The sequence below is a fragment of the Rhinichthys klamathensis genome, unplaced genomic scaffold (assembly GCF_029890125.1).
Source record: "Rhinichthys klamathensis goyatoka isolate OS25496 unplaced genomic scaffold, OSU_Roscu_1.1 h1tg000004l_1, whole genome shotgun sequence".
Classification (NCBI taxonomy): Eukaryota; Metazoa; Chordata; class Actinopteri; order Cypriniformes; family Leuciscidae; genus Rhinichthys; species Rhinichthys klamathensis.
This window is the reverse complement of record NW_026606557.1, coordinates 3,138,597-3,150,893: the sequence shown is the minus strand read 5'-3', so window position 1 is coordinate 3,150,893 and position 12,297 is coordinate 3,138,597. Positions and strand designations below refer to the sequence as shown.

General features: G+C 38.1%; 1 protein-coding gene across 2 annotated transcripts; it reads left to right on the top strand.

Annotated features, from left to right (window-relative positions):
• Positions 1-7,359: 7,359 nt before the first annotated feature.
• Positions 7,360-12,297, top strand: LOC130085636 (tripartite motif-containing protein 16-like protein). 2 transcript variants are annotated; one of them, XM_056251527.1, is made up of 6 exons: positions 7,360-7,959; positions 9,063-9,158; positions 9,244-9,477; positions 10,401-10,560; positions 11,001-11,048; positions 11,291-12,297. In XM_056251527.1, exons 1-6 carry the CDS (start codon positions 7,387-7,389, stop codon positions 11,812-11,814), a joined length of 1,635 nt encoding a protein of 544 aa, XP_056107502.1. In that variant the 5' UTR covers positions 7,360-7,386; the 3' UTR covers positions 11,815-12,297. The 2 variants fall into 2 exon arrangements, with proteins under 2 accessions (XP_056107502.1, XP_056107494.1); XM_056251519.1 differs by lacking the exon at positions 11,001-11,048 and having other exon boundaries at positions 7,379-7,959.

Genomic DNA, 12,297 nt, shown 5'->3' with positions numbered 1-12,297 from the left:
GGGATATCGAGATGAACCCGGGACCACAACCCTGGCAATCTACTAACATGGATCCTACTGTTAGCCACACAGTACAACATCTTCAGTTAGCTCCACCTGTCAGTGGATCTACCGGTGAGCTAACAGGCTTAGCCTCCCAGCTGACTGACCCGGGGCTGGGGTCTGGATCTGGATCTGCGTCCTCGTGGTCAACGTTTTACGGGGCTCTTCAGTTTGGTGGAGACGGTGTTTCGGATGACGCGCCGTATTGGAAATGCGACATCAGCCCAGTCGTCAATGGAGACGAAACAGGGGCTATGGGCAGTCCAGTAGCTCGTGAATCGGAACCTCATAACGTTACAGTCTTGTCTCCTATCTTCGGTGCCCACCATCGTAATGGTACTGAGAATATGCCCCGGAGTAGTGAAGTCTATGACAACAAGCACAGGACAGCATTTTCGAACAGCAATGCAGCGGATGGTCTGACGATGGACGATAAGGGCACAGACTTTAAATCAACTTTTAGTAAGAAAGGTTTACATTTCCTACATCTTAATGTTAGAAGTCTACTACCTAAAATTGAGGAAATAAGACAATTGGTGAAACAATTAAAGATCGGGGTTATCTGTTTAACCGAAAGTTGGTTGGATGAAACTATAAGTGATGAGGAAATTGCCATTAATAATTATTGTATAGTTAGGAAGGACCGGAATAGAAAAGGGGGTGGGGTCTGTGTATTTGTACGCTCAGATATGGCTTTCAACTGTAGAGATAATATTGCTAGTGATTTAGAGATTGTTTGGATGGACATATGTTTACCAAAAACAAATCCCATTTTATTGGGGGCCTGTTACAGACCGCCAGGCCATTCTACTTTTTATGATAAATTAGAACAAGTTCTCTTGAGACTATCAAACAAAGAGAGCTCTGAGATGATTTTAATTGGGGATATGAACACTAATGTATCAGGCTGTGCCCATCCTTATGGCAAAATACTGGAGGATCTGTGTCATTGTTTTGGTCTTGAACAGCTGGTTAAACAGCCCACGAGAATAAGTAAGACTTGTGAGAGTATTATAGATCTTATTTTGGTATCAGACAAAACTAAAATATCTCAAAGTGGTACTATTACTTACGGTATAAGTGACCATAATATAATTTTTTGTACAAGAAAAATTGGTAAAAAAAACTATTGCTCTCACAAGACTGTACTATCCAGATCATTTAAACATTACTCCCAGGAAACTTTCAGGATGTTGGTAGATGAGATGGATTGGTCCCCTGTTTTAAATTGTGCATGTGTTAATATAGCATGGCAAAAATTTAAAGATATATTTTTAGAAATTATTAACCAAAAATCAGTGGCCCCTCTTAGACAAACTAGAGTCAAACAGCGTTCTAGAGCATGGTTTGACAAAGGTATTCATGACGCTATAAAAACCAGGGAAAAAGCACTTAAAATTTTTCATAGAACCAAAAATAATGCTGATTTTATTTTATATAAACAAGCAAGAAATAAGACGCAGGTACTTATTAGAGAGGCTAAATCAACCCACTATAAGAATGATATATTAAATAATAAAGATAACCCAAAAAATCTATGGAAGACTTTAAAGGAATTGGGGGCTACTAAGACAAATACTACGAAACCAAGAAACATAGGATTAATAATTAAGGGCGTCCTAAATTTCAATAAGAAAGAGGTTGCTAATTATTTTAATATTTATTTTACTTCTATAGCAAAACAGCTGGTCTTAAAGCTTCAACCTTCCTATGGGTTTTTTAATATTGATAGGGTGAAATTATTCTACAATAAACTTAGGGCACTGCCAAATTCATTTTCTTTACGGAAGGTTGAAATAGGAGAGGTGGAAAAAAAGCTATTACAGTTAGACTGCTCTAAGGGACACGGTTTAGATGGTTTATCTCCTCGGTTTTTACGAGATACCGCTGCCCAAATAGCCCCATACATCTCACATATTTTTAACCTGTCTGTTGAAAGTGGTGTTTTCCCGTATGACCTCAAGAGGGCCAAGGTAATCCCCCTTTTTAAAAAAGGAAATAGCCACGATCCCGGTAACTATAGACCAGTCTCTATATTATGTATAGTATCTAAAATATTTGAAAGGTTGGTCAATGAGCAATTTAATGAATACATGAATAAAAATAACTTAATGTTTAAATTTCAATCCGGATTCAGGAAGTCACATTCTACCGAATCATGCCTACTCTATCTATCTGAAATCATTCACAGAGAAATAGATAATGGAAATCTCTGCGGAATGGTGTTATTGGATCTCCAAAAGGCGTTTGATACGGTGAACCATGACAGACTGATTGCCAAACTTGAGGCCTTAGGGGCAGATAGCTCCACCTGTAGATGGTTTAGATCTTACCTATCAGGGAGGGAACAATTGGTAGCCTTAGGGGGAATATTATCAGACCCTTGTATAGTTGAATGTGGCGTTCCACAAGGAAGTATTCTCGGACCATCATTATTTTTAACATATATTAATGATATGGCCGATTCCTGTTCATGTGAACTATTTTTGTACGCAGATGATTCTGCACTTTTAATGTCTCATAAACAACAATCCATTCTAGAGAGTAACCTGAGTCCTGAACTATCTTCTGTAAATAACTGGCTGATTGACAATAGACTGTCTCTACATTTTGAAAAGACAGAGACCATTCTGTTTGGCTCAAAATATAAACTAAACAGATGCTCGAAATTAGGGTCATTTTGAATAATATTGAGGTCAGGACAAAAACCTCAGTAAAATACCTGGGTTGCATCCTAGAAAACAACTTGGATGGCAGGATGATGGCCAATAAGGTTCTGAGTAAAGTCACTGGGCTTATAAAGTTTTTAGCTAGAAATTCTACTTTTTTAGATAGGTCAACAATGATCATTTTAGCTAACGCTTTAATTTTAAACCAGTTTGAATATGCATGCACTTCCTGGTTTGAAGGCCTTAAAAAACGACTTAAAGGAAGGCTGCAAACAGCACAAAATAATTTAATAAGAATAATTCTAAACATGGGCCATAGGTCTCATATAGGAAGGTCACAATTTGTTGAGCTTAACTGGCTCCCTGTTGAGTCACGCGTTATTATGTCAAGACTGACCATGACCCACAAAATATTATATGGTAAAGTCCCAAATTATTTGTTGTGTCTTATTACCAAGGTGAAGGACACACACACTGTTTACACTCGTGGCAGTATATCAGACCTTTGTCCTTATGCATTTAAGACAATGTTAGGGAAAAAAACATTTACCTACATAGGGGCGGTTCAGTGGAACAAGTTAGATCGGCAAATTAAAGGAATTTTAAGCATCAATTCTTTTAAAAAGAGGGCCAGGGAGTGGTTATTAGAGAGGGTAGCGAAATAGAACCAGGAGCCAGTTACCATTTACAATTTTTCTTATTTAAAATCTTTTTTTTATATAGTATGTTGTGTTATTTGATTATCGCACAGTATGTAATTGTCCTGTCTTGACGTTATGTGTAGAGGACCACAATGGAAATAAGTCCTGGACTTTATTGTGTTTTAATCCTCGATTGTATTTTGATGCCTTTTGTTTTTTTATGTTTTAGGCTTCTTGATATAATTAAATAAAATAAAATAAAATAAAATATATTACATATTTATTATATTTTTTTTTACTTATGTCATTAAATAATTGTTATTATAGCAAAAAATGCATATTTAATTTAATTTAATTTATTTAAAAAAAAATCTGTCACAGTAAAGCAAATCAAACATTAACAACAGACATAACAGTACTGTTACTAACGTTACTACCCCAATGCGCCCCTTCTGTTGTTTTAAAGGTATTCAAGAGTATTTTCTCCTTCGCCTGGCATCCGATGATTTTTCAAAATGCCAACATGTTTTCCCACTCGACATTATAAAAGTTGTAAGGTTAGTGACAGTCGTAAATCGCGGGCTGTTTATTCCAGTGGACGCAAGTTGCAAATAAAACAGTAGGAGGCAATGGCGCAACGCTACCCAGCAACAGCTCAGTAATGGCGCCCGCTTACTTCCGGTAGTTTCGCCGGATTCGTCTATACACACACAGAAACTCAAAGGTCTTCACGGCAACCCGTCAAAATAAAAGTTTGACAGAAATAGGCTAATTATATTAGGCTACTGTACAATAGATTTAACTACGTCTCCATTAATTAAAAATACTACAACTACTACTACTAATAATAATGTGTGCATAGAAGGTTGCTTATTTTCACTTGATTTTTTTACAAGCATTATTTCTCAATATCATCAATATTTTTTATTTAAACAATATGTAGCCTTCAATGCTTTCATAAATTTACCGTCATAAATAATAAAGTAATTGAAATTAATTTAATAGTTTTTTTCAAATAGTTAAATAAATTGGAAAAATAGTTCAAACTGATTTTGCTGTGGTACCGAAATTGGTACAGAGAAGAACCGTACAATTTTATTGGTATCGGTACCGACTACTGGAATTTTGGTACCGCGACATCCCTACTTACAACCAGAGGTGGGTAGAGTATCCAAAAACTGTACTCAAGTAAAAGTACAAGTACTTATAGAAATATTTACTCAAAGTAAAAGTAAAAGTAATAATCTGAAAAGTTACTTGAGTAAGAGTAAAAAAGTATCCAATGAAAAAACTACTCAAGTAGTTAGTTACTACTTTGGATCACATAGGCCTATATATATATATATATATATACACTCACCGGCCACTTTATTAGGTACACCTGTCCAACTGCTCGTTAACACTTAATTTCTAAGCAGCCAATCACATGGCGGCAACTCAGTGCATTTAGGCATGTAGACATGGTCAAGACAATCTCCTGCAGTTCAAACCGAGCATCAGTATGGGGAAGAAAGTTGATTTGAGTGACTTTGAACGTGGCATGATTGTTGGTGCCAGAAGGGCTGGTCTGAGTATTTCAGAAACTGCTAATCTACTGGGATTTTCACGCACAACCATCTCTAGGGTTTACAGAGAATGGTCCGAAAAAGAAAAAACATCCAGTGAGCGGCAGTTCTGTGGGCGGAAATGCCTTGTTGATGCCAGAGGTCAGAGGAGAATGGCCAGACTGGTTCGAGCTGATAGAAGGGCAACAGTGACTGAAATAACCACTCGTTACAACCGAGGTATGCAGCAAAGCATTTGTGAAGCCACAACACGCACAACCTTGAGGCGGATGGGCTACAACAGCAGAAGACTCCACCGGGTACCACTCATCTCCACTACAAATAGGAAAAAGAGGCTACAATTTGCAAGAGCTCACCAAAATTGAACAGTTGAAGACTGGAAAAATGTTGCCTGGTCTGATGAGTCTCGATTTCTGTTGAGACATTCAGATGTTAGAGTCAGAATTTGGCGTAAACAGAATGAGAACATGGAACCATCATGCCTTGTTACCACTGTGCAGGCTGGTGGTGGTGGTGTAATGGTGTGGCGGATGTTTTCCTGGCACACTTTAGGCCCCTTAGTGCCAATTGGGCATCGTTTAAATGCCACGGCCTACCTGAGCATTGTTTCTGACCATGTCCATCCCTTTATGGCCACCATGTACCCATCCTCTGATGGCTACTTCCACCATGTCACAAAGCTCTAATCATTTCAAATTGGTTTCTTGAACATGACAATGAGTTCACTGTACTAAAATGGCCTCCACAGTCACCAGATCTCAACCCAATAGAGCATCTTTGGGATGTGGTGGAACGGGAGATTCGCATCATGGATGTGCAGCCGACAAATCTGCGGCAACTGTGTGATGCCATCATGTCAATATGGACCAAACTCCCTGAGGAATGCTTCCAGCACCTTGTTGAATCTATGCCACGAAGAATTGAGGCAGTTCTGAAGGCAAAAGGGGGTCCAACCCGTTACTAGCATGGGGTACCTAATAAAGTGGCCGGTGAGTGTATATAACATGATATTATTTAGATATTTTTTCATTTAATTTTTTTTTTTTTATCTGTATATTATATCTATAGCCCGAAAACCATTGCCTGTCCTTTGGTTTGTATAATAGTATAATAACTTATACAACTACATTTGGATTATTAGACGATGTCGGAATAAAGTGACTCTATGGAGTTTTGCATTCAAATGTAAAGGGATGGCAGTCATGTCATGCCCAACACAAACAACGATCAAATGCAAGGATATTCTTCTGTCTGTTCTCCAAAATGTAAAATGTAGGCTATATTTATGAAAGCATCTTTAAACTGGTTAACTGTGTCTAAGGCAGGCAACGGCATTCGTTTTCAAGTCGAGTTCGCACGCCACTGCGCAATACACACATTGTGTGTGTACACACATTCATAAACTGGACGATGGTAGCTTATTTAATGTATAACTATAAAGTAATGTATATGTCCAAAAAAAAGGGTAATGTCATACTTTGTAGTAGTGCTATATGGCGTAATAATCTGTTTGGTTGTAAAATGTATTACCTGAATGAAATCGAATGTATCGTCGTGTGGATCTTCATTCACAGACAGCTTACGAAGTAACATACGAAGATGTTCAACTAATAAAGATCTTCATCGCTGGCAAAAAATATGATGCATTTGCAGATTTACTTTCTAGACTGTACTGACTGTGGACAGCCACTTCATACAACGCTCTTGATGTTCTTAAATCTTCATGTTACGACTCCGAGACGATTCAGTGCGTGCAGGAAACTGAACAGATCATTCAAACTGATTCGCGAACCGATTTAGACAGATCTGCCCAACTTGTTTGATGACGTCTTTGAACAGAATCGACTCAAAAGAGTGATTCATTTGTGAATTGAGCATCGCTCATGCCCAGAAAAAAGAGAGAGCGCGCGCTTAGAATAAACTACGCTTTTTACAACATATTGCATTAAAATAAAGTAACGAGAGGAACGTCGCCCAACGTAACGAAGTAAAAGTACAGTTTTTTCATTAGAAATGTACTCGAGTTAAAGTAAAAGTACCCACAATTAAATCTACTCTTAAAAGTAAACATTTTCCAAAAAACTACTCAAGTAAATGTAACGAAGTAAATGTACTTCGTTACTACCCACCTCTGCTTACAACTGTACATTTTTGACATATTGATATTACTTTGACACAGGATATAGACGCATGCATTCATGAATACATCTTCGCTCTGTCATTCACGAGCTCGGAACTCGTAATTATGATATTTTCGACTCCACTTGAAGGGCACTAAACACAGCAGTAAAGTGTGTGTGAAGTAAAGTGTGTGTGCAAAGAGGAAGCTGCTTTACAGACACGCCTATTTTACACACGTCACTCAAACACAGAAGCAGGAACTATTTCAACTCCTCAGTTCGGGAAACCGAAACTTAAGTATTTTGAGCTGTTTGTTTTTGTCTCTCTGTAGGTTATTCATTCAGTAAAATGACAGAAGCCAGATTTTCTCAGGATGAGTTCATGTGTCCAGTGTGTCTGGATCTCCTGAAGGATCCAGTGACTATCCTCTGCGGACACAGTTACTGTAAGATCTGTATTTCTGGCTGCTGGGATCAGGAGGATGAGAAGAGCGTCTACAGCTGCCCTCAGTGCAGACAGACCTTCAGTCCAAGACCTGCTTTAGCTAAAAACACCATGCTAGCTGAAGTGGTGGAGAAACTGAAGAAGACTAAACTTCCTGCAGACTGTTACGCTGGAGCTGGAGACGTGGAGTGTGACGTCTGTACTGGAAGAAAACACAAAGCCGTCAAGTCCTGTCTGGTGTGTCAGGAGTCTTACTGTCAAACTCATTTTGACCGTCATGAGGAATTTCACTCTCGTAAACCACACAAAGTGATTGATGCCACTGGACGACTGCAGGACATGATCTGCCGCAAACATGATAAAGAGCTAGAAATGTTCTGTATCACTGATCAAGAATGCATTTGTGTGCGATGTAAGGAGTATGAACATAAAAACCACAACACTGTATCAACTGCAGCGCAGAGGACAGAGAAACAGGTATGAGCTGAGAGAGATTGATCACGCAAAAATGAAAGTGCTGTCTTCATTTACTCACTCATTTACTCATGTTGTTCCAAACCGGTTTTACTCACTTTCTTCTGTAGATTGTAAAGATGATATTTTGAAGAATTGAAGATTTACTCTATACATTGAAAGACAATGGGGTACAAAAGTTTCAAGCTCCAAAAAGGAGAAAAAAACATAAAAGTAATCCTAACCACTAGTGGTCTAGAAACGAAGTGTGATTAATTGTATTAACGTGCACTTGTAGTGTACTTCAAATTAAAACTTGCAGATAATATAATATTAATGAAATGAAAGGCCATTTAAGTGCACTTAAAGAGAGTCAATTTTCATGACTTTCACTTAATAAATACACTTTGTAATGTCAAATTAAAGGTTTTACTTTAAAGTACCTTTTAATAATTTTTTATATTTTAATGTGACTTTTTCTCCGTGCTTTAAAGAAGTGCACTTATTTTGATGTGTATATACTAAAGTACAAAGTAGGCTACTTGATTATAATTACAACTGTAATGTGTTATTTGATATATTTAAAGTTAATATATTTTTAATGTACAACTTCATTATTACAGTATATTTTAGCTTATCATAAATGCTTATCTGTACATATGACAGTACACTTAACTATATTTTAAAGACAATTATGAAATTACATATGAAGAAGTACTTAGAAATCAGTTAAGTTCAGCTAATTGCTTTAAATATAAATTTAAACTATAATACATTTTCATTTAATGGCAATTAACATGCAACTACGTGTCTGTAAACATTACGTTCAGTTCAAACTAAAGTAAATTCTTTCAAAGTATATTATTTACATACACTTTTTAAAGGAATGCTACTTTTAAAAGTACTTATTTTTTTAAAGGACCAATTTTGATTCACAAATCAAATCAAATCAAATCATTGATCAACTCATGTACGCAGAGCCCAAATCAAAGATGATGACGTCAATAGCATCAAACTTCACTGATCTGTGGTTTGAACCTATTGTAAACTTGCTATGCTAGATCTTTAACCCTTATTGTGTGATAGTAGTTTTATGTGTCATTTGCTGTCATTGGTTTGTCCTCCAGAAACAGCTGAAGGAGACGCAGATGAAGATCCGTCAGAGAATCCAGCAGAGACAGAAAGATCTTCATCAGCTGAGAGAGGATGTGGAGTCTCATAAGGTGAGTCTGGAGAAGAAGAGAAGTGTGAGACGTCTCAGTTTGGACTCACTGAACTAACTGTGTGATGTGTGTGTGTGTGTAACAGCGCTCTGCACACACAGCAGTGGAGGACAGTGAGAAGATCTTCACTGAGATCATCCGCTCCATTGAGAGAAGCCTCTCTGAGGCGACACAGCGGATCAGAGATCAGGAAAAGACTGCAGTGAGTCGAGCTGAAGGACGACTGGAGCGACTGGAGCAGGAGATCAATGATCTGAGGAGGAGAGACGCTGAGCTGGAGCAGCTTTCACACACACAAGATCACATCCAGTTCCTGCAGGTAACAGAGATCGAGGAGAACTGGATCATAGTGGACTTGAGCAAGAGACTCACAGAGAAACATTTCATGAGAGCAGAATGAGACCAACTTAAGCAGAGCAACAACAACAAAGCACTCTAAAGTTCAGCTATTTGCATTTAAAGGAGCTGTATGTAAGAAATTTATTTCAATTAATCATAAAATGGCCCTGATATGTCACTAGACATTAAGAAATCATGTACATTTCAAATACTTATATCACTGACAACAGCAGTCCGGCCAGGATATTGCCATTTAAAAAGTGCAGTTGCAGCCCTCAACTGATGTTGATGTTGTCATGTTGTGTTTTGGTCTGATGCTCCACCCTCCACCTATCTACCAATCACGAAGTCAGTAGTGTTGCGGCATCCGGGTTGCCAGCTCTGCTGTAGTTACCACAGCTGCAGCTCGTCACGTCCCTGCTGGATCCTGCAGCCGATCTGGCAACCTCGAGTCAGGGAGGAGGGGGAGGGGATACACCACTCTACAGTAATTTGACAGTGATTGCAGTACTAGTTTTGGCCACAATCTTACATACAGCTCCTTTAATGAAACTATACCACATTCATTTAACTGAAAATAACATGCAATTAAGTTTCTTAAAACATTACATCCAATCTGCACTTATATATTTTTTAAGTATGTTATTTCTGTTATAAGTACGGTATTCTTTTTAAAAGTTTACTTTCTTTTTCACAAGGAGTGTGTAAGTGACAAATACTGGAGTTTGTGAAATGAATGTCATATAATGAATAAGAGAAGAAAGTTTCTGATTGTGTGAAAGTGCTGGATTGAAGCGAGTCACTGAAGAGAAGTCAAGTCTACAAGAGCCGCACAGATCTGATATAGTGAAGGTTATTGGCTGAAGTGTGGAGATGATGAGTTTTGATTTCTGTTTTCTGTAGAGTTTCCAGTCTCTCTCAGCTCCTCCTGAATATACAGACGAACCCGACGTTCCCTTCGGTTCTCTCTCCTCTTTTGATGGCGTGAGAGAATCTGTCCGTCAGCTGAGAGACAAACTGGAGGATTTCTGCAAAGAGGAGATCAAGAAGATCTCAGACGGAGGTAAAGTCCTGCTCCTCCTTTATAAAGACGTGTGTAGAATGATCCGAAATGTGAACCTACAACAGTTTCTGAAATGTTCTTGTGATTTATAAAACATCCATACGCACAAACAGTTTTCCTAAATGCATCCCACTTTATAAATCACAGTTCATCTTTAATTCAAGTGCAACGTGAGCAAGTGCATCAACTCTCCAGAACAGCCACAAACATCCCTTGATGGTTTAGAAGTAATATATACTTGTGTGACGTACTGTAGGATGAAGTCCATTGGGATTTAGGATTGAATCCGATACGAGTGTTGTATATATGAGGCATCTGGAGATTAATCTGTTCTCAGAAATGAGTCCTCCATCATCTAATATCAGATTAGAAACGTCTTAGAAATGGATGCATTTGATCTGTCATTTCTCTTCACTGTTCATGTCTGTTTATTTCCACAGTCACATTCACCAACATGAATCCCAAGACCAGGAACGACTTCCTACAATGTAAGTCACTAAGAAGAAACAAGCAGAAAAACTCACTGAGTGTGTTCATGTTCTTCCTGTAGAAGGAGAGAAAAACATGATTATTATAATTGATCGTGTAAATGAGGATTTGCACAGGATATCTGATCAGCTGTACTGAGACACTGATGATACATTGAACATTGAGTCATGAAGAGTTCAGAGACATTAAAAGATCAGAGTGATTCATAATTCCTGATTCTGATGTGTTTTCTCTCCATCAGATTCTCATCAGCTCACTCTGGATCTGAACACAGTGTATAAACACCTCAGTCTGTCTGAGAGGAACAGAGTTATTACTTACACTAGCACAGAGCAGCCGTATCCTGATCATCCAGACAGATTTGATTATTATCTTCAGGTGTTGTGTAGAGAGAGTGTGTGTGGACGCTGTTACTGGGAGATTGAGTGGACTGGAGATTATGGTGTGTATATATCAGTGTCATATAAGAGCATCAGCAGGAAGGGATCGGGTGATGAGTGTGTGTTTGGACGTAATGATCAGTCCTGGAGTTTGTTCTGCTCTTCCTCCAGATACTCATTCTGGCACAATAACATACACACTCCTCTCCCTGTAAAGTCCATCAGCGGAAGAATAGGAGTGTGTGTGGATCACAGTGCAGGAACTCTGTCCTTCTACAGCGTCTCTGACACAATGAGCCTCATCCACACAGTCCAGACCACATTCACTCAGCCGCTCTATCCTGGGTTTTATGTTGATAACAGATCATCAGTGAAACTGTGTTGATGTTTCAGAATAGACTGTAGAGAGATTTTACCCATAATACTTTGAGCTATCAGTAACAGTGAGATATTACAGAGACTCTTATTTTAACTTTCATTAATATAGCTGAACTTCTGCTACTGAAATAACACGTCATAATAAATGTGTGTATTGCAGTTTTTTCAATTGCTAACAAGCATCGGTCAATACTGAAGAACCAGAAGTCTATGCCAAACTGAATCATTTTTCACTGCTTTCACACAAAATGCATTCAATGACCACATTTCCCAAAATCCATGAACACTTTTGTCATTCATCACCATCTGCAAAACACTATATATTTGCAGCAGATTTCTCCAATGCTAACACATGCTTTCAAAACTGATAAAAGCTCATTCAAATCAGAATGATGGCAAACTCTGTGCATTTCTGCAGGGATTATACTGAATTATAAAATATAAGCAGAATATTTACAATGAAATTAAATGATAATTATTGCAAACACAA

Bases quoted from the DNA above. Each gene is read 5' to 3' on its own strand.
- LOC130085636 (XM_056251527.1), top strand. From the start codon at position 7,387: ATGACAGAAGCCAGATTTTCTCAGGATGAGTTCATGTGTCCAGTGTGT. The intron at 10,561-11,000 runs GTAAAGTCCTGC...TTATTTCCACAG, and splicing joins CAAGAAGATCTCAGACGGAG to TCACATTCACCAACATGAAT. The intron at 11,049-11,290 runs GTAAGTCACTAA...TCTCTCCATCAG, and splicing joins CAGGAACGACTTCCTACAAT to ATTCTCATCAGCTCACTCTG.